Source organism: Periophthalmus magnuspinnatus, chromosome 24, assembly GCF_009829125.3.
Source record: "Periophthalmus magnuspinnatus isolate fPerMag1 chromosome 24, fPerMag1.2.pri, whole genome shotgun sequence".
Classification (NCBI taxonomy): Eukaryota; Metazoa; Chordata; class Actinopteri; order Gobiiformes; family Gobiidae; genus Periophthalmus; species Periophthalmus magnuspinnatus.
This window is the reverse complement of record NC_047149.1, coordinates 13,876,499-13,903,446: the sequence shown is the minus strand read 5'-3', so window position 1 is coordinate 13,903,446 and position 26,948 is coordinate 13,876,499. Positions and strand designations below refer to the sequence as shown.

The window sequence follows — 26,948 nt, the reverse complement described above, 5'->3', positions numbered from 1 at the left end:
GTCTGAAGGTCAAAAGGTTGGGTCAGGTATGACACAGGGGGACAACAGTCGTGCTACGTACATGTAGCATGCACATTGTAAAACCTCCTTTAGATATGTGAGTTTGATGTTTCTGAGTCCCATGTGCCCTCTGGGTTTGCCTCACCTTTGAGCTCCATAAGATCAGAACAGAGGCCACCCCAGAGTAGAGGCAGAGGACTCTGCAAGCCCCACTTTCAGAAAAGATGACATTTCCACATATGCTTGTACATTATGTTATTCAATAGGTGCATATGTACACAAAAAATGTACTTTTGTGTTGTTATAAATATCCATCTCCAAGCAGGTTTGTTACATAGTAACAGGGTTAGCCTGCATTTAGAAATGTCAAACCATTACATGAACGTGGCTTTGCAGTTGTCCCTGTGTTTCCTCCTACAGTCTATGACACACAGGACAGACAGGATTTCTACAGACAAAGGGAACAGGGTACAGTCTGGACCACTTCAGTCTGGACTCCGGTCTTAGCTAATCTTACCTCCTCTACCACCTCCATTGTAGAATTGCTGTAGATTGCTGTTTGACGACAACACTTTTGGAGTGAAAGGTAAAGTAGAGTCAATGTGTGATTCAAAACACCCTTTACCCTGACTACCTGATCTACTATGGTAACACAAATATTATTCTTATATAAGATCAACATAGTGTTTAGTATTGCAGTCTTTTTATCTCACTGAATGCTTGAATCTTAAAGGCAAAGGTCAAGCTAAAATTAGGCACTTAGCTCTGGCTTAAATAACCTGTTAAGTGCAGTAGAAGCCACTTTATCTGTGTGTCTTATGAATAATGCAGGGACAGCCTGCTACAGGGCGTCTGGTGGCTGGGACACACTCCGTACCTTCAAGTGCCCGAACTCCAGACATTTGTTTCTGTCTGACCTTTTTATAAAAACTTCTCATTGTTGGCTAATGTCAAATTAGCTGTGGCAGGATGTATCGGGTCTGTTGATCAATCACATTCACGCATATTCTGAACGTCTTTGTCCAGCTATTTCGTTTATTTAAAGAGGGATAAATATGACTGAAGTTCACTCTCTCACATCTGTTTGCAGTAGGTCTTATTGATAACAAAATTGTCTAATATTCATATAATGATGCTTCATTTCACAAGTACATTACCTGACGTGGGGGACTTGCAGCGGTCTTCAGATGTGGCAGAGCCCTCATTGATATCACAAAGACCTGCAAAATTTGTATTTAAATACTTAATATTACAATGTACTTTAGCCCTTGACAAACCATTTACTCGGTGCATGTTTTGAGTGTGTGTTGTGACATTGACACTAAGGCACACAGCCAGGCAGACAGCAGCAGCCCCTGTTGGCAGAGTGCTACAGCTGAGCGGATGATTACTGCCCTAACCCGCGCCAAGCCCTGACAGGAGCCAACCCACTGACACCAAATGTACTTCTATGCTCCTCTTTAAATCTCATTACGAAGCATCACCATGTACGGTCTGTTTGTCAGTATTATTATTGAGGCATTTTCAGCATTTCATCGTTCATTTTTCCCCTTTGTATGAATGCCACATTGTTGCGACACTGCAGCAACCTTTATGAAGCTGCACTGATGGTCTCCAGCACTAGGTGGCAGTGTATGCATACATGAGATATTGTGTATAGCAGCGTAGAGGGTGTAATAACCATAAAGCTGCAGTAAGACCAAACATGTTATTTAAGAACACATTACAGTGTAGTTTTCGTGACAGTGTCAAAGCCAACTGGACAAAAAAACTACACTTTGTTTCTATGGCAAGAAATCGGGAGATCCAAGTAATGTTTATGATAAAAAAAAGTATGCAGAATAAGACAGAGAATTTAGCTGTTTATGGAGGTAAATTATGGTACTACAAAATTAAATCCTTTGCGGTTTACTAATTGTGTCCATTCAAATTGTGAGTTTGATTCATTATTCAAGTCTTACGGCCTTATTTGGGTCTCTGAATCAATAGCCCACTGCCTTCTTTACAGGCCATGAGCAGGATAACTTATACTGGATACAATGTGAGCCAATTGTAACTGTGAGTTGGTGGAGGCAGTGACAGGTCCAAGAATACCTCCAGAGGGCTGCCTTGTCTTCCGAGGGGAGCGCGGCTGTCTCTGGTACGGGTCGTTACAGCCGTAAAGCTCCACCGTGCCAAGGTTTAACACCACTGTCTTCTGCATGTAGTCCACCACTGCCAGACCATTACTGTTCCCAAACACCACACTGAGCCAGAGGAAAAGGGAGAGAGAGGAATTAGTTATGGCAATAAATAAAAATAAAATAAACCCAGAGTTCTGTTGTTGGAAAATGTCATCATCTTCAGAGAATGATTGTAATGAACTCCACTTGAGTTAAATCTCTTTTAAAGAGTCCACCAGCAGCAAGTCTCTATGGAGGTGTTATAACTTTGCTTGGAATGTTACACAGTATGATATAAAACTTAAAAAATATCCATGTATGTCAGATTTGTGGAAACGTTTCCTGGCTTACAGTAAGAATGTATGGTTTCAAGTTATTTGTCAGAATGACATTAATTAAATAAATGCAACGCAGATAAGTTTAATTCCATACTGTGGAAAATTCTAAGCCAAGCAATGGAGCAAGCAAGTGGCTTTTTTCCATGCTTACCACAAAAGTCCTACTTGACAGTTACTTTTCTGAATTCATTACCAATTAAAACAATTCATGTAAAATAGCAAAGGACTTGATGAATTCTTTCAGGAAATTAATAACAGTTGCCTGACTGACCCTATACAATACATGCATCTACCTTTATGCATTGAAATTCAACATTACAATATCCGCACCCACCTGTGTATCAGTTATATATATACAGCAATAACTTATATTTGCTACATCTTCTTTTAGATGCTCAGTAAAGTTTTCACTTACAGGCCATAGGAGGAGTTGAGGGCTAGACTGGTGATCTGCTGCGAGGGCTCTCCACTCACCCACACTAACTGGACCACTAAGTCCACCTGGTAACCGGGAGACTGCTTCAGAGGGGCATTCCGAACCCTGGAGACGAGAGGAGGAGAGAAAAATGAAAGACACAAACAATAAAAAAAATCAAAGTGAAGAGGCGCAGCTGCAGATCTGACAGAGTGGTGTGTCGAGGGCCCGGAGAGCGGTGGGGCGGCTGAGGCTGAGAAGGCTTCAAGTTTGGACAAGAGTGCTCCAAGCAAAACTCGAGCCCTTTGGAGAGAGCAAAGTGTTGTTGGCACATGTAGAAGTTAGCTCCAGTGTGTGCAGAGTGCATATATCAGAAGGCTGAAGCTAACCTGTGTCGCCGCTAAGCTAGTCAATGCACTGCATTTCTTTGTAAATAAGTCAGATTAGTATAGTCAATCAAATTATGAATAATCAATACATTTTTGGCAATGATCAACCAATTGTTTATCGCAAAAAATAAGCATATTGAATTGGTTTCTGATCTAAAGTTATAAAAATATGTGGCTTTATGAGTGATCTCTAAGCATCTCTTCATGTGTTAATGATGGAAAGATAACTGCTGCTGACTGACAAATCCATAATCCTATAGCTTTTAAAGCACACAGCAGCACAATCATGAAATTCATTTGTAACACCTGGGGTTCCTGATGGCCTTGAAACAAACAGACAGTACTTCTTCCAGCTGTGGGGTCCCGCAAGAGTCTATTTTGATCCCAATTCTCTTTTTATTGTACAGGCTGCCATTAGGTTTCACAAAGCATTAACTGAAACAGTTGTAAACAGCGGGGCTTCACTACCTGCCCGAGTGATGTCCAGAATTGGATAAACACAAGTTTCTTTGTTCTTTACTATAAAAAAACCCTTGTACCTGTTAACTTGAACCCTCTGATAAACCAGCACATTTATACAGCATGGCCTAAAAGTCTCCTAAGATATATCAAATTTACAGGGACTCTAAGTAGGACTGCAGAAAATCAGCTGTCCAAAGTTAAAGCCTAGTCTGGTATAAAGAAATCACTTACATAATAACATGGCATTATATCCACTTACAGTTGGTGGGCTCACTATTTCATAGTTTCGCACGTACTTGAGGCAGGGGATGTTGCCGCTGTCCGAGTTGTTGCTGCTGGTGGAGGGGTGCGAGGGGGGTCCGCTGGTCTGGGGGGAGGCTCTGGGCGTGGGATGTCCTGATGTCTGCTCCCCTCCTCCCCCGTCCGGAGAGTCACTGTCATTCAGCTCACACTGCAGCCGAACCTCCAGTAACTACAGGCACACAAACATGACACAGGGCATCGATATACTGGATATAAGTTTATGTCAAGTAGCACGAGATTGATCAATATAACATGGTAAAAATAGTGAAGTGGGACTAAACCTTGGACTACACTTGAACTACACCAGGACAAAACCAGCACTAGAACAGTAAATATAGATGATAAACGATAATATTGAACCCAAACCGTGAAGCAGAATCATCCCTCAAAAATAATTCTAAATGTAGAAAATTGTTAAAAACCACAAACGACAATAAATAAATAACAACAGAACACTTACATAGTTACTTTGTATCTATAATTAGTCATAGAAGTTCATAATTCAGCCTTCAACAGCTCAAATCTCATCATAGTGCAGAAAGATAATCAAAACGTTCCCACTAGTGTAAAGAAAATGTACACATGATAAATATTGACCCCAAAAAAATAGTGTTCCATCGAAAATACATTGAACGGTAAGTTGATGTAGTAATAATAGTGACAGGCCTAATCAGGACTAAACCTTATTCAAACTGGGACATGGTAAAACACATGCAAACTCAAAACTGTAACATCACTTTAACAAAGAGAAGCTTATTAGAAACAGTATCGACTTCAAAGCAAGGCAAAGTAATTATATTGATTTATCGCAAGCAGCTCATTTTTTTGCTTGAAATTGATGCACACACAGACCCTAATGAGGATATATTAGCTTGTAATGTCATCTAGAGACTTATCACTGTGCCAAGTTACATTTTCCACCTCCCATTTACAAAGGTGTTAATCCCACGTTCCTACAGTTATCAGTGTCAAGCATTTGAAGAATTGTCCAACGCATTACATAAGCAGTCAATCACAAATGCTCATCTGACATAGCTCTTTATCTTCTGTACTAATTGTCAAGCTTCAAATTTCTACAACTAAAAAGGGTGAAAATATGTCTGAAAATTTGTCTGAAAATTTGTCTGAATGTGAACACTTTATCCTCAGAGCTGATGTTCAAGAAGCTGGAATGAAAGTGAAAGCCACCCCAGTGATTTGAGTGACTTTGACAAGTGCCACATTGTGATGGCTGAACAACTGGGTCAGAGCATTGCTAAAACAAGAATATATGAACTCTACTCGATATTTAGCAAAACTAGTCCAAAGAAAGAAAAAAAAAGAGAAGTAAACGAGTAACAACCTGGTGGTGAATTAGCAACTAGATACTCAATTGTAAGTACTGTAACTGGACAAAAATATACACAACTTTACTGTTTCAGAGTGGTCCATATGAGGACTAGTATAAACCTTCATGGTAATACTATACACACTATTATTTTTGTGTTTATTTTTATTATCAGTGTTAAACCGAAATTGGATATCAAGCCTTTTCCTTAGAATCAAAATCCAGATGGAGCTTCCCATGATGCAGTTGTACGTGTAGGCAGGTTGAGTGTCAGAGAGGTCCTCAAGAACTGAACTATTGCAGTACTTCTAAGTGTACCTCGGGGCTACTTCTAACCTCCTACTACCTTTGCACAACCACACACACCTCCTAAACTCTTTCTTTGCCTCTCTCTCTCATGTGTTCTGCAGTGTGCCGCTCTCATTAGCCCCTGCGCATCCTCTTCTTTCCCTGCGACTTTTCGGTGAGGCTACAGAGGGGCGTTTGACCTTGTGACGGATGACTCTGTTCCACTAATTACAACACACTTCCTCAGACTTGCCACAGCACTGATCTACCTCCTGGTCACAGTCGCAAACCAGGAAACAAACTCTGAAAGAGGTAAAAAATCGTTCAAAAATTGGTAGCCATTTTACTTTGCCTGCTTTGTCACACACTCTATTGTATTTAGTTTATTTACATATTTAATAACAGGAGTAATCGAAACATTACATGAATCACAATGGATAATGACAACAGATGCTGGTGGAACAGTGGGAGCACGGTAATAAATGCAGTGTCCCTTTTATAGCGTGTTTACCTCTTTAATGGCTATACAGGCATCACACAAACATCCTGGAACTTTCTGGGGTGGCAGTGGCACAGTTAGAAAATCTAAGTTGGAAGTTTGATTCCTTTAGCTCTGTTGTGTCCCTGAAGTGGGCAAGACATCAACAACCTTGCATAGAACACATGTGAGCAAGGCTGGTGAAATCATTTTTGACTGCAAATTGATGTGAAAGGTACCGATGTAAATGTCATGGATCCAGCTGCAATTTCTGGGCAAGTTTATAGCTACCAGTGACCTCTAACCGAATTTTAAGTAAATGATGTTGAAAAAAATCCATATGTTGACAAAGCTGGAGAGTCTGTTAAATTTGCATTCAAGGTCCACAATCCTCTATAGTGTTATTCCAATAGCTTTCATAACCAACAGTGAAGGACATATCAAGGGCATGAGTTCAAAAACACAGCAAATTCCATCCAGTGATCTGTAAGGAAAAACATATCACATATCGCCCACATGCTTTGATTGACAAGAGCTTTCTGCAAAGACTAGAGCAACAAAACAGCCCAACAGTCAGACATGCCAGGATTCAGATAAGAAAAATATAGAGGAACTTGCTCATTATCGGTTTACATAATGTGCTTTGGAAACCACACATAATTGAGCTGTACACAGACTAAAGCTCTTTATGTTATTGGAGCGATGTCTCCACTTTCAGCTCTGTACCTCGCGACCAAGACTGCTCCGTCTGTTGGCATGACAACCATACAGGCTTTGACTCGGCACTTCTCCGAGTGTGTGTATACAATATGTGTGAAACAGTGTGGCTGCAGCGGTCACTGAGTTCACACCATAATGGCCTGGCTTGAAACAACATTTGGCCTTAGCATTGCATTGTGCTGAGACATGATTACATTAATCAAACTAATATTTTATGCCACCAACTAATGTCCTCTACTTCCTCCAATGCAGCAAAAGTTATGAATCCAACTATGGTTCTATGAATCCCAGATGACTGTCAGAGGGCGGTGCTGAAAGCACTGACTGATTCCATTCACACATGTGCAGTTCAAGTATCTGGCAGTCCTCTCAGATTCATATAACTCTAGTAAACAGAACTGTATTTGTCACTTTCATTGTTTTTCATCTATACTGACCACTAGAGGGCAGTGCTGAAAGCACCAAATGACCGAAGACTGAGGAATCCTGAGCTCAGAACTCACAAAGTGAACTTCAGTAACCGAAACATAGTGACTAAGGCATTACAACAGTCACATTCACTTAGTAAATGGAGACCACGTCAAAGATACAGCACAACACTGTACCACCCAGAAGCAAAGAAGACTATCCAACTTCAAGAAGAGACAACTGGGCACAATAGACACAGACGTCACCTGCTGAACTTGAGTGGCAACATGGTGCTCAGACTAAAACCCCACGATGCTCCATAGGCTCATTATCATGAAAATGGAACACCTGTTCTATGCTTGAGAGCTTTACCTCTTGATCTAGTCCCCAATAAACAACCAGCTCAACCAGCTACCGGCATGTTTACTGCATATATGTCATGGATGTTCATGCACCATCCAAACCAACTAAACTGATAACAAAGACATGTTATATTTTTAAAATATTGCAATTAAAAATTGACAGTCCTACATGTCAAGTTTCGGGACAACAAAAAGTAGATGAACCATGCTAGGGCTACTACTACTACATTTAAATAAAAGTAATTTTTTCTTCGAAAGGTTTGTCAGTATTTCAGAATACACTGAACAAATTCACTAAACTATAATACATCCCGTGCAAGTTCCTTCCATCCCTCCTACCTGGACGACCTCTGTGGTGACCTCCAGTTTGCTGAAGCGGTAGATGAGGAGGTTGGCAGACACTCCGGCCACACACAGCATGCGACTCTCGGGACACCAAGCCAGGATCTGGATGGCAAAGGGGTCCTCGTCCGACACCTCTGCGCTGCCCTTCTCCTCCTTCGACCTGCTCCTGTCAAACACCTTGGCTGTTTTCAGCTTGTAAAGCACCTGGAGCATTACTGCAAAACAAGAAGAAAAATCTTAGAAATGTCATCTTTGTTGCCTCAAAAATACCTACGCAATTCCCAGGAGTTTTAGCATTTTCATTTTGTGCTTTGTGAATCTGTGCTTTGTAAAAATGTGAATTATTGAAGAAGCTGCGATACTTCTATGACAGCCTTTGTTTTGGAACCGGAAAAAAAGAACAAAAAAACTTGATTCCAACATTTGATTTACAAAAGCATAAACAGGGCTCTGAGCAAACTTACTTGCAGAGGCATCCCAAAACTTCACAGTTCCATCAGCATGTCTAAGAGAAAAGAAAAATTAAAACATTTTAGGAGAGTTTATTTATTTAAACATCCCAAATCGAAAAAAATATGTAGAGGACACACGAGTGAAAAATAACAACACACAATTCTGTTTTTCCTACTACCTAAAAACTGTTGTTGCCAAATATATTGACTTTTTTAAATTTCTACAAATCATATTTCTAGTTTTTTTTTAGCTATTTGAAATACCAGTATTTCTCTTAATTGTGCAATTAGAATGCAGCAAATTGATTTATTTTCCCTAAAATGAAATGTTGGAATAGTTCAGTAAGGTCTAACAATCCAAGAATTGCAGTTCTTGTTGGGTGTCATTGGTTTTGCAGTGGCGAGAAACACTTTACCAAGTTGATGAAAAGAGGCATTGTATCTTTGAGCGATAAAGAAATATTCATTCAATGCTGCTTTAGATACATTGACACTGTTGGACTTGAGGAAACGTCCATAAACTTGACCAAAATAAAATACTGTTTATGCTTTCACTCTTCAAAGTGTTTCCATTGCCAATTCAGCTGTTGGGAAAGCTATATTTTGCAGACTGGGGCACTCTGCTAGCAGGAGGAGTGGAGACCTGCATCGAATAGTAATACAGCAAACACAAGTGGATGAGCAAGCAACAGAGAGGAAAGGAGGAGAGAGAAAGAGCCTCCTAGTGCCAAAACTATACCTCAATGTCACATCTACAGCAATGTGTGTCCGCCTCCCACTCCCCATGTTGACAACTAAGCATTAAATTATTAACATCTTAAAACGACCAAAGAGCATGTGATTAGAATGCATTACGAGGTCTGCTGCAGTTAATATTTTAGGTGAGCTTTTCAAGGTGAAGAGGTGGCACGGGCACAGGATAATGGAAGTAGCGCGGTAATGATAAAGATAATGAAATGAGTGGAGTCTTCTTACCCGGTAATGATGATCTCTGGGTAGCTTTGTGTGCCTTGACCCCAGTTTCCACCGCTAATAGGCCATTCCTGGAGAGAAAGCAAAATGTTATGGGCTAAGAATGATTGAGAGATGCAGTCTTGGTATAGTTGGAACAGATTGTACAGTAAGGAACAAAATAACAATAACATTTAGTGGTGAGAAATCAGGGTATCAATAGTGTAATAACTATCATTATGTTCATTTAAAGTGAGGTAAGGTGATCATGCAGTAGTAGTAGTCGTTAGTTAGTCATAGTAGTCATAGTAGTAGTGGTATTAGTAGTGGTAGTAGTCATCGTAGTAGCAGTAGTAGTAAAGTAGCCAGGTCCAGAGGGAGGATGTGATTGGTCACACAAAATGATGATGTTTATGAACAGGGTTATAATTTTGGTTTAGAAACAGGAAGTGGTTAAGTTTATGAAAAAACCCAAAATGTTTTATGTTAGTTAATGTGTCAGGAGCAGCACATTTGAAAAAAAAAAAAAATCATTACTAGTCTTAACTCATCTTGAATCATAAAACAGTAGTTCGTAGTAATAGAAGTTTTTACTTTTGTTACCAGAATGCAACCAATATACATCAGATTACATTACATGACTGAATCTGCACAATCATAACAGTAATTTGCAATGAAACCAATGCTTTCCCTGAATATAATGCATAAGGAATGAACAACTCAGCCTACAAGAGGAACACATAATCGTCATGTTTGTAGTTTGGGTCATGGAGGTTAGATATAAAAGGTTTGGACGTGTACAAAGGAGGATTAGTAAATATATAAAGGAGGGAAGCTGAGGTTATCAGATATAAAGCCATGAATAGGACAATCGAAGATATCTCTGAATTTAGTGCAGACATAAGTTGGTATGAGAGCAGAGAGTACAGAGAAAAGTCCTTAAGAAGGTAAAGCGTTTAAAGCATTCATCCACAAGCCCAAAAGGTGAGCGGTTCAGTTCTAGTTCAGACCAGCACATATTGTTGTTGTGTTTTTGGGTAAGATGCTGGAGTACGTGTGAATGACTGGGGGATGAATGAACAAGAATTAAACAGTAGTGATATTGAGCATCTGGAAAATAGTGCATGCAAATTATAAAAAGAAGTTATCTTGGATGCTACGACTGCGCACGTGACACATGTGACAGCCTCAACTGCCATAATTCCCCACAATGCACCTCAGAGAGCATTAGCATGTGTTTGTGCGTTAGCGGGAGGCTTGGCTCCGTACACGTCCACACATACAAAGGTCAGGGGGATGACTCACTGATCTTTATGTGAGAATGGCCTCCTGCAGCTCTCTTTGGCTTTTGCTTGACACAAAACGCAGGGGAAAAAAAAAAGCTTCTCGCGGAGACAGTTCGGGTCAGTTCGTGGTGACATTTCCGCAGACCTGGGTGCAGACTAAACTGACTGACGGTGCTTTTCAGTTTCAAAGGGGTGAAAACGTAATACGCTTCCATTAAGTGCCATTATTTTAGGTGCCTGAAATGAGGGTGCAAACATTTTTACACCCCTGTAGACCCAAGCCTCCATTTCGAACAAAACGCAGTAACAAGGCGACAGGGAAAGAGCAGAGGCATGAATAATGAGAGGACGAGCGGGGGGTCTATGCTGTGGGTTGCCAGATATGACACATGGGAATAAACCCAGAGTGGAACTATGCTCACAGAAGATAGCACTAACGTCACATTGTGGTCTGAAATTAAAACATTCTCGTGCACGGCAAAGTCACGTAAAAGTGTCCTTTATGGGCTGAGTTTTTATGGTTGGAGGCGGACACCAGGGACATTTACATTTGTAATTCAGACATTTGCTGGGTTTATGACGGAGCCCAATGTGACACAAGGGAAAATGTTACCTTTGGGAAAGCAGTGCAACGATATACATCATTAATCAGGAGAAGAAGAATGTTCAAAGACTAGAAAACTTGTATTATTTTGGGAGGTTTATTTGAAAGCAACCTCTCAATGCAAACGTAAAGTTAATGTAATTTAATATAATGGAATGTGTGAAGATGTCAACTATGCTCCTTTGTACATTAGGCCCGCCATGTATTTTCTCATTTATGGAATACATATGTTTAAGAAAATGAATAAATACTGCAATCATGTTTAGGCACAGTATGGGGATGTATGTTTTATGTATAAATGCGTTCATGTTTTATTATTTGTATATTTTTATAGTACATATGATCTTAATTGTATTTCTTTTCACATGATAAAGAAAAGAAGGAAGGTACTATCAGACTGTGGTATAGGGAACACTGGGGGGACATGGAATTCATTAGGAGGTACTTTGGGTTACAATAAAAAAAAATTCGATTTCTGATTTAGTCCTGTTTAGGCCACTTTTAGACCTGTTCAGTCCTTATTTAGTCTTTGTAGTTCTTTATATTTTTGAGAAGTATTCTAACTAAAGCCTTTATAATGTATACCATACCCGTTTGCTGTAGCCCTGTCGTTTCTGCCGTGATCCAGCAGAGTAAAGTGCAGGTATGAGATCCACAGGGCAGTCGGCAAAGTACTCGCAGCACGTCACAGGAGACTCATGGATGGTCAGGGGGTAGGGGTTTTCAAATATGGGGTAACTGCAACATATAAAATAAAAAAAACAACCATACATTAATGCAATGCAAGTGGAGGAGAAGGATGGAACATGAGATTGACCGCGGTATGTTGTGCCGTTGGGTGCTGCATCAGGCTATTGTGGTAAAGAAAGAGGTGAGTCAAAAGGCAAAGCTCTCGATTTCCCGGTCAATCTACGTCCCTACCCTCACCTATGGTCATGAGCTTTTGATAATGATCGAAAGGAGGTACAAGCTGGTCTGGGAACGCCTTGGGGTTCCAATGGAGGAGCTGGAGGAAGTGTCTGGGGTGTGGGAAGTCTAGAAGTCCCCACTTGAGACTGCTACCCCCACGACTCAGGCTCACGTCAAAATAATGGTGGGCAATAAATATTGTTTTGGAAAAATGCAAATTCGTGATCAAAAACTGCAAAAATTTGACCAGTTGGCAGCACAATATTTTAAACAATGGTATATAAAATATGTTTGTATGTCTTTTGTGGTGGAAATAGTACTGCAAATAACGACTGCTGTATACTGGGACAATTGTACAGTACTTAGTAACTCCTATGATTTAAGTGTAGCTGATTACAGTTACATGGCAAGAAGAATTACACTAATTTACACATAAAAGTACATATTTAAAATTCTCAAAAAAAAAGTACATTTACAATAACTTAAGTACCCCAACCCTAAGATTTTACCACATATTCATTTTGTCTGATACTTGAACCTTAACCAAGACATTTTTACAGGCACATTTTAGCTCATAGATGGATTAGAAAAATACCACCAGATTATCCAGAATAAAGACAAAACCCACCCGTAAATCAAAACTATGGATTAAAACGACCAAATGCAAGCTGTGTGCACAAATGTTATGATAAAATATTGAGTAAGAGGTCACACTCACCCGTTTTGTGCAAGGTCGATCACCACTAAATCCTTTTCTAAGAGGACCACCACCGCGTAAGGTTCTTGAAAATCTGCAAGGCACAGCAAGTCATTCATCACGCTGCACTTGCACTATAGAACATGGTAATTACTTAGAAGAGAAATCTTTGGAAATCTACAAACCACAGGGGAGGAATTCCACACGTTTTCTATGGGAAATGCTATTATCATATCTGTGCCCTCAAGAGTAAGGGCAAGGGGGGCTAATGCTTTCATTTATCCTTCCTATGATTTATAACTGCAGGGTACAGCTTTGATTAAATATTTGGAGAAATCTGATTTGCTCCGAGAATAGTTCCAACACTGATAGATTCCACCGCTAATAGATTCTGGACTACACGCGATAAAAACATTAAAATTTAGAGCAAGAATACAAGAAAAGTGTTTGTAAACAACATTGGTACAGAGAATTGAATTAGCGGTTTCTATTTAATATACGGTATGTTTCAATTTATACATTTCCATAACGTTTTGTTAATAATTTGACAAAGTTAGAGCCAGATTTAAAGATGAGAAGTATATCAAAGTTAATAATACTATGCAAAGTTCAATGTAATATTTGACGTTACTGATGCTTCTAAATTAAAGGAACAGTATGTGGCTTGCACTATTACAGTTTTAAAAATATACTGAAACTGTGCCTTAACCTGCATATTGAGAACACATAAAAGTTTTTCCTTATTCTCAGTACATGTACAGGACTCATGTGAAAGCGCCAAACCTCCAGAATTCACTCACACAGCTGCAGAGGCCGCACTAGCACTGATTCATGATTGGCTGCAGTGTGTTGCATCAGAGTGAGGCATTTTAGGTTTTGCTTTCTGATTGGATAATTATCTCAAGCACCAAATTATAGCAGATAAATGTGACATCATGTGTAATGTTTTTGTAACTACGAATAAATCAGAAGTACAACTGTTACCACTAAGAGCGACATTTGATCTGTGGACAAAAATAGGGCATGTTCTTAGACACTGTTCCTTTAATGAAATCTACGTGCAACTGTATTAGTATTCATTCATTCTTAATTATAAACTGTTACTTAACTGTTCTTAAAATGGTATGAATCTATGAGATTTTTTAAAAATATGACGAGTGATGGGACTCTCAGCTCTTTTATGGGATCTGAATCTTGTGCATCTGTTCATTCAAAAAACTGGCTCTTTTATCATTTATTTATATGACAGAAGCCAATGTGAGAACTCATTTAACTACAAACTAACCACAGAGAAAAACGACCAAGGCTTATATTTGTTTAAAATGTTTCAAGCCGAGAGTGGGAGATATGTTTTTTGCACACAATCTCTCGCTCGTGTCGCCTGCTCTGCTTCTCTGCTGATTCTTGTGTCGGTTCAGTGTTAATCAGTATAAAAATGCATACAAATTCGAAAGAAAAAGACTCGCCTCTTCTAAAAAACGAGCTCTGGATCCAACTGTTCATGTTAAGAACCGTTCAAAAGAGCCGGCTCATTCTCGAATGTCACATCACTTAACATGACCATTGGCCTGCCCACAGTCTGCATGTCCAGTGTCCCAGATAACAGCTCATGTAAGAGTCCAGTGAAGCAGTAGGACATAGTCACAGCTCCACAGTGCTGAGGAGACAGCTTGTGTCACTAAACATCTGACCGTCCCACTCCTGTTAGCTCCCTGCCGCTAGTTAGCTCCCCGGTGCTAGCTCCATGTGACTCAGACTGTGGTGGACTGTTGCACAACCTGGTCTCACTGTGCCCACTGCTGACAGTTCGACCGTCAGTCATGTAGAGCTGTGCTTTAGAGAGCAAAAGTGAAAGCGTGTGAAGGATAACAAATGTATGAAAGAAAAGAGCCTTCTATTTGTGTTAATATAAGGCTGAATTTCTGATTGAAATTATGTTGAATGAATTATGAAAGATGCATCTACAGGACTGACGCACTCCACAGAAATACACATCCTTACAAACTGTTTTTGCATATGGTTGGCATCAGCAGATATTTGTTTAAGTTAAACTGAATGTTGTTTTAGATATTTATGGTAGAGATAAACCGATATTTGGTGTTTTGGATTTCTAATTCATGCTAACATATTTTGTTAGCTTTACGGATTAAAGCATTATTTTAAAGTGGAACTAAACACTAAATCCACTTTTGAACCGTGCATATGGCATTTTAATAGCATCATCTACTGTTCCAAGTCATTTTTGGGCAATTTTAGTGCAGCTCTGTGCTCAAAAACAGACAAGACTGAGTGTGTGCGGTTTCCAGACACTTGTAGATGGTGACATCACTAGAGACTGCCCTGATTACAGACAGGTGTTTCTGATTACAAACACATAGCTGCAGGGGAGGAGATTAAAGTGTGAATACCTGTTAAACCAATCACACAGCTCCCTGATGCACCCAACAGCCAAACAGAAAGATTGTGGTGTTTGCTGCGCTGTGAACATGCACCTCGACCAAAAAGTGATTATGAGTTTCTGCCGAATGCAAGGGCTGTGAATGGTTGATCCACAACAACTATACAGACAAATGATTAAAAACTGCTTTGAATGGCTAGGTTTGACACAGAAATGTTTGCATATGAGGATAATATGATTTTTTCTTGTCACAGTAAATTAGAAAAAAACAAATAATTAATGCAAATGAAACAGTTTGGGTTACACCGATGCACCTGGACCCAGATTAGCTCCGTAGAAGCTTGACACTGGACTATAAACCAGTGTCAAGTCTTTTCTTTAGTCATCCATGTACTGTCCAGTTTAGCAGCACTATTTGAAATGTGGTTGTGGGCGGAGCTTATGTATTTAAGCTCCGCTCCAGTTTAATTCAACAAAAAGTGTGTATATTCTTTTTTATGTACCAAGAAACAAATTTGAGATATCTATACTGTTGTAAAAAGTACAATCCTCTTCTCTACATTCCTATAAACATACAACCATTGACTATCTAAACACATTCGCTCACTTGCAGTATATTCATGGACACTAAATAACAGTTCATTTAACTTCATCCATCAATGCCTGCGTCGGAGCAAGCAAACAATCCCAGCTTCTTTTAATCAGACATGCATTATGTAAATCCAGGCCACAGTTTTGTCCACGATCAGATGAAATCGGTGGGTGATGACATCAGGTTGGCAGTGACATAATGAAGTCATCATTGTTGCATAACGTCCTAATCCCGGTTGAAGCGGAGATAACACTGTGTTAGATCTGACACAGTGGATTACATACACACCACAATCTATGCCATAATTTACCATACAATCCAGGTTTATTCTCCTGTTGCAACTGTTTACTCAGCTATGCACAAATAAGATCCTGCTTTCAATTTGGAGGAAACCCATTGTTGTGTATAAAGATCTGAAAATGTAATATTCAGTGTTTTGAATAATGAAACGGCACTACAATCCACGCCCCTTGGGAAATTTCATATTTATAAAAGAATCACGCGGCAGCCAAGCAATGCTGCGTAATTAAAATCAGAAAAGGTTTGGGTGTGTGATTATAATGTCTGCAAACAGAAATATGGAAACTCAGGTTTAAGCGAGGTAAAGGGATGCAAAATGTTGAGACAATGTTTAAAATGTAAGAAACAAAATGGAATGGCTCAGGCATACTACTGCTAATAAAAACATACTGAATGATGATAAGAGAAAGAGCAGAGACTAAACAATATGACTTGTTATAATGATCTGTTTTATTTGTAAAGACTGTATCTGGTATAAGTACGTTTCAGGGCAAATAAAAGGTCAAAGACGGCGTTACTATTATTCTGGTTATATATTGTCAGTTGTTTTCAGGTATGTTGCTCCAATAATTTGAAATCAGTTTTTGTGAAATGATAAACTATATACAACACTGATGTAATAGGGGTTTGTTGGTTTGTTTGCTTGTTTGCCTTTTATATATAGTGTCTACCCCTAACATTGTCAGATTAGCATTCATGAATGACACTGCACAGATACACAGAACACATATGCATAATACATACCATTGGGGTATGGGGTCTCACACAGAGTGAGGAAGTCGACTATAGGGTAGTCCATCTCTAACACAGCAGTGCTCTTCCCGTGCATCACAGTCAAACAGGGCAGACGGCCCACTGTGTCGAAGGACAGGCCTCCAGACAGGATTATAAAGGGCTCCCTGGGAACAAACACATACATTACAGCTATACATTTAGCCATCAGACACACAACTGTCTAAACTAGAATATTAATAGTCTATAGCTCAGAGCCAATGATATTTGCTTTAAAAATATCTGCTGTATTTTTTGTCAAAACCACTAAAGCTTTCTTCTATCAACACTATTAAAAATACTACAATCCACCACCAACTATCATCTCCACTACAACTATTTAACTTTTACTTTCTATTTTTAGGCACAATTTATTTGTAATTTAGTAAAAGAAAATAACTATTATCACTGCTGCTATCAGTGCTGCAACAATACATATCATAACTATAACAGAGTATACAGATACACAATAAGGATGGCGTGATGACTGGACACATACCCATTCCTGGTGGTTTTGTACTCCACTTTGAGAATGGGTTTACAAGGCTCTGGCTTCTTCCCGTCCTTGGGCTGTTTTCCTGAAATACACCAAAGCACAAGTCCCATTAAATTGTCACTTCACCTCATTGTTCTTCGTCACCACTTCTCTCTATCTTTTACCCCAGCCCTCCCTTCATCACCTTCATCATCCCTCTCCATCCCCCCTTCTCAGTACTCGCACTACTGTATAAGATGCAGCATTGAGAAGTAATAATAGTGGTGGACTATTTATCAAGAGAAGACTGATGTGGGACAGGGCCATGCAAAAGAGGTGAGAGGATCAAGGATGATTTAGTGGAGCCATCTATCCAGGTCGCATCAGGGAGGGCCGTGTCAAAGATATCTGCACATCCATCTACCTGTAGGCCTCCCTGTGCATTTATAACGGCATAAGGCTGAAATTAAACTACAATCAAGATGCAAATACATCAGGGCAAAATGTAAAATGTAAATAAAAAAAAACAAACATATGTCTCTCCCCTCCATCATTCTTCCCTGCATGATTGCTAATGAAAATGTCCAACATACATCGAACCAGACTTTGGCAGACATAGTTAAGCAAAATCTGCCTTCAAAAAACTGCTTCTCCTTTTTTCATTTGTGGTTTGTGTGCCTTGAACTGTGTGAAGCATCTTGAGTCTTCGGTGTCATGAAAAGCGCTATATCAGTGTTACGTAATATTACTATTATTGTCTCATTTACGTTGCGCGTGTGTTTTTCAGACACGAACTGCTATGAACTGCGTCAATCATTAGCTCTTCACGGCGGAAGTAAACACATTGAAGCTATGATAGATTTTACTTTCGCTTTCGACATGGTGAAGCAAAATAAAAAAATAACATAAGGTAGTCCGAACTGGAAGAACCACAGTTTATAGCAGGTTTCCAGGTGATAAATTGTCTACAAAATAGTTCCATAGTTTCATTTTGGCAGATGTGTTGCCATGGTTTTAGCTTCAAAAAACAGTGTCCACTTTGTCCCACTTTAAATCTTGCAATATATTAGCAGGAGGTCTCAAACATTCAAAAACAAATATCGAAAAAGGCAATTAAAATGAGTCGCAAAGCTTAACTTAAACCTGTCGAAAGAATTTACATAATTGTTCATTAAACACAAACTAATTATACACATAGCAGCGGGAGAAACAACTAATTAAAAAGCCCAGTGTGGCGAAATCCTCTATGCAAAAATGTACACAAGGACCAGAGTATATTACAAAGCTCGCTTGTTATGTATTCCTAGTCTTGCTGGTCATTGGTTGGGCAGTTATTCCTCAGCCTTTCATCCAAATGGACAATCAAAGTAGTGCGTGGGTGAGTAGGTGTGCGCTGGGTACGTGAGATTGTTTAAAAAATACATCTTCAAAAAGAACAGACTCTGGCCAGTGAATTAAGTAAATAGAGTGGCTAATGCTAATGTATGCGACGCAGAGGAGGGCAAACACGCAGACATAATTGAGTTGACAATAATCCCACGATTGAAATGAAGGAACAGTGAGGGGGCAGAGGAGGACGAGGGAGGGGGGCACTGCAGTGAGTCCAAGGTCACATGACACAAAAGGTTCTGTAGGAGTTATGTATGGGTAGGTTAAGACAATAGGCAGGTTATATACTGAAGAGGAGGAAAATGACTCACAATATCTTCATTTATAAAGAAATTTTAAAAAGTACATTAAACTGGTTTCTCAACTTTCCCACAAAAATGTATTTTATTTGCTTTAGTCAGCCATTTTCAGAGTGTGGCCCCTTCATCAATCCAACTCTAACAGAATAAGAAATGATTTTACTCCTCAGATTTACATACTGAAATGAAAATAATAATGACCGTATATGTAATAATGAAGAAGTACATCTATAACTGAGACTATAAAGTTTCGAAATTGGTTTCCACTTTATGTATTTGAAACCCAAGTCCAACTTTGTCCAATGTATTAGTCCAAAATATTATAAATAAATAATTGTACTGATAGAATGATTATACCTCAGAGTACATAGGCGTGTGGCTTGCCCGCTTTCTGTCATTATCCCATAACACATCTGCCTAACCTGGCTCGGTCTTTGGACATTCTGTGGGTGCGTTCACACTTGTCTTAGTTTTGTCCTGATTTAGGACCAGTTGAGTCCTAATGTAGATTTGGTTTGGTCTTGTTCTACTCCTGATCTAGTCCTGGTCTTGTCCTGGCCTAGTCCTGGTCTACTCCCGGTCTAGTTCCGGTCTAGTCTCGGTCTACTCCTGGTCTACCCCTGGTCTAGCCCTGGTCTACTCCTGGTTTACTTCAGAGTTTAGTCCCAAATAAGTCCCAGTTTTATGTGATGATCGTGCAAGTTAAACGCACCCAATTTTTCTTCTGATTTGCAACTATAAAGATGAACACAGTGTTGACAATGTTCACTCTTTAGAACAAGTAAATCCATCAATAATAGTCTTTACAATATCTGTAGGACCGTATTTCAGAAAAGACTAGTTAAGAAGCCTGCCCTCTTACCATGCGGCGTGATTGTCTGGATGGGCTTGCCCTGGCCTCTCACGTTCCATATGGTCAGGGTCCCGTCTGAGTGACTGCAGATGAACTGTTTGCCCTCATGGTGCCAGGCGACAGAGTGGATCGCCTAGGAAACCACACACACAAACACAGGTCAGCATCAGCACTGCACACGCCATCATGTGCCACCATCTCCTGCTCTGGAGAGTTCCACTTCAGCAGCCTCACGTCAGCAGCTCGTATGTGGGTTAAAGCTCCGTGACAGCAGTGAGCAGATGGCCCACGTGTGATAACAAAGTCTGGCCTTTGACTGGAGAATCCCCCCCGGCACAAATGTGAGTGATACTGAACGGGAACAGGTGGAGCAGTTGGAAAGGTGTCGATGTACTTTCTAGAAACTTTCACGATTTGGCAATTCTCTTTTTAATTTATTTTTATCTATCCATCCATCTATTTATTTTTGTATGCATTTATTATAATTTATGTATAATGTCACAAAGATAGCCATTCATTAGTTTTAGAGTTCTATATTTATTTCCATTTCATTTATTAAATTATTGTCTTTTCAAACAGATCTATCAATCAACTTATCAGACCTTTCAACCGTGTTATATTTCCTCTCACCACTTACACACCTGAAGTTGTATTTGGGGTGATTTGTAGATGTTTGACCCCCTGTTTTCACCGCCATCGGCACAAGTCCACTGCTTTCTATTTAGTTTGTTTTCCAATTTTATTTTCTTAATCAGTGTAGTCATTTTGGTACAAATGAAAAAAAAAAAAAAACATCTACGACTCGCTAGATTCTTGTGGCTCTTTGTTGTGATAACGTTTGTGGCACTTCCCATTGGACACCGCAGTTTTCTAATGCAGAAGTCAGTGGACCTGTTTCTTTCAAGTTGTTTTAAATCAATACTTTTAATTTTAAAATGTGCAAATTATAACATAATGATTCACAGGTGTTATAGATTATAACTATATAGCAGACACAACCACAATGTGTCTTTTTTAATATATATATATTATGTATCATTTCATAATTAAGTGAAAGTTTGAGACATCTTTTATATTCATCATTTTGTCCTGTTAAAGCTGTAAAACAAACTTACAGTTAAAATAATTACTTCAAAACTGTCTAGGAAAAATAATCAATGTGCTAAGAAATATGCAGTAAGATTTAATAACCTGAATCATCTGAAAGTAAAAATTGTATGCCAGCTTTTGACAGTATATAAACAAAATTCACCAGTGCCATACATATGTTACAACATAAATCATGCCAATTTTGTGATTTTGCTGTCCACTTTGTTGAAAATGAAACGTGCATCAGGACTGTCAGTTGATGCAAACAACATACAACAAAATGGCCTGACATATCTTATCACCTGTTGAATCAGCGCAGTGTATTTCTCTCAATCATACAGTTCTGCTGCATCTGCTCTTGGTGATTTATCAACTGACAAGCAATTATTGAAAACACAAACACATAATGACCCAAGAATGCCAGGAAAAGGCCAACCTTGCTTATTGTTGCCCTTTTCAAAGCAAAGCCAATGGATGGTTTTGACATTAAGTAAATATGATGACAGTCACTGCAGCTCCTAAACCTCCTCACACATGTTGCATTTGAGACATGCACTTTGGGGTGTTTATAGATTTAACAGTCCTTGCCAGAATAGGCACATTCAATTGGATTATTAGATCACTTTCACTGTATCCTAGTATCAATTTATTTTCTTTGACCTTTCAACCTCTACATTTCAAACTGTTCTTTTACAGTGGCAATGTTAGTGTACTCTTTATCATTACATTTATATACAATACATATAAAAAAACAACAACTAATAAAACCAGTACATACAGTAGGTTAAAAGATGTAGCATAATTAAGGCTAGATGTAGCTTAATAACAATTAATAATGCATTGGATTTGAATAGAGCCTTTCAAGACAGTGCATTATTCATAAGACTGACTGAAGTAAGGCTGCCAATCTGTGCCATTGGCCTATTTGACCACCAACAGCACTCAAGTACACACTGGATTCATACAAGGTAATGTGAGTGAAGCATCTTGCCTAAGGACGCAACAACAGTCTCCACTAGAGAGACTGTTGCCCAACTGTAGCACCTGGGATTCCCAATGGTCTCCCACCCAAGTACTGACCAGGGCCGACCGCGCTTAGCTTCCAAGATCTGACATTGACAATCAGGTATGACTACATCTTAAATTAATAAAAGAACTCATGATGATTACACTGACATGAGAAAAGTCTTCATAACAGTTAGTTTGTACGCCCTGTATGTCCACTGCCATGTCCCTCCTATATGCATTATCCTCTTCATTAATCACATGCTACACACCTGCAATGTATCACCATTACACAAGTGCTGACTGCACTCAGGCTTTAATAAGGCGAGCACACAACAGCACACAACAGCACACAGCATGAATACATCATCTTATTTGTTTTAAGGGTCAGTGAGAGCCGCTGTCAGCATCTCATGGTGTGCTATTCTTCAACATAAGCAGACATAATGAAGTTACTTTTAAATAGTGCTCAAATGGGACCTTTAGAGGGCATAGACATGCTGCCATACATAGGGTCATTAAGTCACCTCACACAAAAGCGGGATAAACAAACCGGATTTTAGGGTTGCAACTGATTAAAGAAAGTCTTAGTCAACTAGACATGTCCTGCTGATCAGTCAAATAAAAAGGGGGCATGGAAAAAGCTCTCAAAACTATTGCGTATCTCTATGACCCAAAACTGCACTCACAAGACTACATCTGCATGAGAGTTCATGCAAAAACAACTATTTATGAGGGAAAAAAGTAATAGGAAACAATGCGTTTGTATAAAGACAGATTAAACTTGTAAATCATGAGTTTAATCTGCTTTTTTACATATAAATACCAAAAAAATGCCAAATCTTCAGTTAACTCTCTCTCTAAGTAACTTCTCCTTTCTGCTGTTGTGGTTCATTATCATCTAAATAAAAATAATTAGTTGACAAATGCAAATGTGGTCAGCTAAGACACCATCAACCGATTAATCAAGGTCTCCAGCCCTACCAGATTTTATTATAATGTGTGCTGTGTTTAAGATGAGGCTGAGAGACACAACTTGGTACTGTATGGTGTTGCATTTGAGTAAAGAAAAATGTGCAGATGTTATGACAAAGACATTGATACGTCCTGTTCTAAATGACAGCCTCACTAGGGATAATGGCTTAATGATGCAGTCAGTCTAATTGGAAAATGAGAAACAATTGAAGCACATGATGATCATCAGTTCACACAATAGCAATTAAAAAGACTAATATGATACATGAGGTCAGCGTTCACAAATTGGACCATGGGGAATAGGTACAGCCTGGATTCACACACAAATGACCACATGATTTAGATAAAGTGACAGGTTTGTATGGGAAAGAAAACCATTACACATAAATCATTCATACAATATGTAAAAAAATGTTGGTTATTGTATAGTATGTGGTATTAATGTCATGAACTATTTTGATACTAAGAAATAAACTTGATACGGATTCTGATGCCACGATGAAAAACACTCTTTAGACAACAGAATGTGGTTTTCAACATTAAATAATAGTACTTTCTTGCCATGTGGTGTTATATCTGTGTAGTCCCTCACTCTTCAAAGTTTGTTCATTCTAAAGCTATTCAGGAAAGGTTCCTTTCTGTCCTGTGAATGTAACTTTTTTAATATAGATACTTAATGAAATGAGTATTCATTTCATCTGTTTAGAAAGGCCTTCTCACCCTGACCACTCTGACCATAACTGCTCTGTCTTTTAATCTATACTTGTTTTAATCTATATTTGTTTTTAAATGTATTTTTAATCATTTTACATTGTTTCAATTTGTATCGTTTACATATGTATGTACAGTGACCTTGAGAGCCTTGAAAGGCGCCTAACAAATAAAATGTATTATTATTATTATTATTATTATTATTATTATTATTATTATTATTATTTAGTTTTTATACTAGTTTTAGTATTGATTAGTATCAGATCTGCAGATCTGTCAGGGGCTGGAGGGGTCTGGTTTGGGGACTACAGGATCTCATGTCTGCTGTTTGCAGATGATGTTGTCCTGATGGCTTCAGTGAACCAGGGCCTTCAGAAAAAGTTGGCTTGCCCTCTCCAGGTGGGAGGAGAGTCCTGGCCTCAAAAGGAGGAGTTCAAGTATCTCAGGGTTTTGTTCATGAGTTAGGGAAGGATGGAGCTGATATTGACAGGTGGATCACCTATGGTCATGAGCTTTGGGTAATGATTGAAAGGACAAGATTGTGGATAAAAGCGGTCAAAATTAGTTTCCTCCGCAGGATGGTTAGGAGCTCCATTAAAGATAAGGTGAGGAGCTCAGTCACATGGTAAGAGCTTGGAGTTGAGCTGTAGCTCCACATCAAGAGGAGTCAGCTGAGGTGGTTCTGGCATCTGTTCCGGATGCCTCCTGAATGCCTCCTTGGGGAGGTGTTCTAGGCATGTCGCACCTGGAGGAGGCCCCAGGGAAAATCCAGGACAATATGGAGGGACTATGTCTCTCGACTGACCTGGGAATGCCTTGGGGTTCCACTGGAGGAGCTGGAGGAAGTGTTTGCGGTGAGAGACTCTGGGAGTCCCTCCTTAGACTGCTAACCCCAAGAAAATCGATGGATAGTATCTGATCTTTTGACAATCCTACGTCGTATTCAATGTTTTAGATGTAAAAATTAGATGTAAACTCTGCAGGAACATTTCTAGGAAGAGGGGTAAAGATACCATCCAACTTTACTGTCTTCTTCATGCACTTGCCTTCTTTTTAACCTTCACTCGATAAGCTTAGTATTTAATGCAAAGCTAATGTATGTGGAATCACCCATCTCCACATAATGAGTCATGACGTGAGTGTTCTGACGTGTAATTTCCCTTTATCCTGATGGATCAGCCCCTCAGAGACTGACCACTGTATAAAGAAGGATGCTCTACGCTAATGGATATTACAGAGCTGCTGCCAAACGGCCATATATTTATATATATAGCAGTGTGTTCTCCACAGGTCTGAGGACAAACCCAATACTGCCCACTACAGACCGATTTGTGTCACAGAAAGTGTACAGTGCAGTATATGTCTACTATTGACTTGAATGGGTAAAAGGATAGGAGTTCAAGCCTTCAGCTTCAGCTAACCAAAGTGCTTCACATTCAGGTCAACAAAGACAAATGTACATATAACACAGTGTGAGGGCTTCATCAAGTTATAAGTTCAGTACTTGTAGAAATACTGACATGGGGGAGCGTTTGGCCACTGAAGGTTGGAAGTGAAAACCCCACTTCCACCAGTCCATAGCATTGTGGTGTCCTTCAGCAAGACTCTTATAACCCCCTTGCTTTCATCTGTGTGTAATCTACTGCATGAATGTGTGGGTGAATGGGTGAGTGGTTCATTGATTGACCAATTGAGGTAGGGAAAAAAAAGGAGTGTATAAATGTAAAACTATGTGACAATTATTTTTAAAAATGTCAAACTTTTTTCTTGCCAATACCCATTTAGGATTACTTGACATTATTTTGCATCTAATAAGGGCTTTAGGTGTAAAGTAATACTGGGTAATCCAGCTGGAGGATTACAAGCCAGGGTTAGTCCCGGAGGACCTCAGATTTAGCTACAAACCAGATAATTTGCAGCTGCAACCACAAGAGAGAAAAGGCAAAGCTGAGAAAAAGAAAGCTTAATTAGCATGAGATTAATAGGTCAGACATTGGACAAGATTGCGAAAAACGTGATCTATATTAGAAAAACTGTAGCCACATGAATAATAGGCTGCTTCGGGGAAATGACACAACAATTATAAATCTATCGCGTTTCATCGAGCAAGAAAATGCAAAAAGGAGAGGTACAAGATTCTGTCTGTGATCTGAACCATCCATCAGGACCCAGGGCCGAGGTGTGGAGCCCTACCCAGCCAAGAGCTTAAGGTTGGGCTGACGGATGTGCTTTGGCCACCCTGGAAACCCATAGTGCTGATGCTACCGGTAAGAATAGACAAGACATACAAAGGTGTTCTCTCAGCTCTTTTAAAAGCTTGCAAGAACTTTGGAGTAAACTTAGTCATAAGGTTAAACTTTTTCATTTTGCAGACACTGGAGTGGTCAATAGAAGTCATGGCGAGTTCTTATTCAGGCTAGGAATATTGACAGTGGGTACAGTCACATGACCAGCACAAATCAGATGATGCAATAATACTCACGTCAGAAATAGCTGTTAAATGATTTGAAATAACTTAACTCCAGAAATCAGATCATGATCAGATGTTGGTGTGTATGTAAACATAGCCAGTGGCATAACAAAAATACTGTGAAAGATATCATTCAGTCCCCCAAATTTGAGTTACAAATCATCCCAAAAATGTCTTTATTCCTCTGTCTGGATCTGATGTTGTTATACTGGGAAGCTTGTTATAAAGCAAAGTCTGTCTTGTTCACTTTCTTTTGATTTGCTACAGCAAGCTTCTAGGCAAACACAACTGAATGAAAGCTCGCAGCGGGACACATATAGTTCACAAAGATTTTTCACAGCTATCAAGTTCCCCTGCCCAACAGTATGTCAAATGTATAGTGTTGAGTAAATGTCATGTATTATGGCTTCGACTGGACTTTTGCAAATGGCAGCTGAAGTGCTGCAGTAGCTACAGCATTTTTGTCTCAAATCAAGAAGGCCCAGAGTTTGATTCCCAGAACCACGCAGTGCTTTAGGGTGGGTTTGCATGTTCTCCTCGTGTGAGGGCGTGTTTCTTCCTAGAACTCCAGTTTCCCCCATCAACCTATTAATACGGCCAGAGAGGAATCCCAGTTGTACAGCTAATGATGACACATGGGACTCATTTCCTACAAGTAATGAGGGGATTGTCAGAGAAGCTTGGGGTAAATGTATTTAACATACAGTTTTCAATAGGTAATATTT

The 26,948-nt window shown here is 39.4% G+C and overlaps 1 protein-coding gene across 3 annotated transcripts in view; it reads right to left on the bottom strand.

Moving 5' to 3' along the window:
- Nucleotides 1–26,948, bottom strand: part of stxbp5a (syntaxin binding protein 5a (tomosyn)) — a 102,154-nt gene that overhangs the window by 7,943 nt on the left and 67,263 nt on the right. For 2 of the 3 annotated variants that reach the window (XM_055232354.1, XM_055232355.1), the window contains exons 8-20: nt 19,983–20,106; nt 17,457–17,535; nt 16,931–17,085; nt 12,918–12,990; nt 11,881–12,028; nt 9,425–9,492; nt 8,462–8,502; nt 7,992–8,212; nt 4,063–4,238; nt 2,916–3,041; nt 2,095–2,246; nt 1,158–1,220; nt 518–571 (exon numbers count right to left, since the gene is read on the bottom strand). In XM_055232354.1, the coding sequence (XP_055088329.1) occupies nt 518–571; nt 1,158–1,220; nt 2,095–2,246; nt 2,916–3,041; nt 4,063–4,238; nt 7,992–8,212; nt 8,462–8,502; nt 9,425–9,492; nt 11,881–12,028; nt 12,918–12,990; nt 16,931–17,085; nt 17,457–17,535; nt 19,983–20,106 (1,480 nt within the window). The remainder of the gene's footprint in view (nt 1–517; nt 572–1,157; nt 1,221–2,094; nt 2,247–2,915; nt 3,042–4,062; nt 4,239–7,991; nt 8,213–8,461; nt 8,503–9,424; nt 9,493–11,880; nt 12,029–12,917; nt 12,991–16,930; nt 17,086–17,456; nt 17,536–19,982; nt 20,107–26,948) is intronic. The other variant, XM_055232353.1, reaches the window with a different exon arrangement.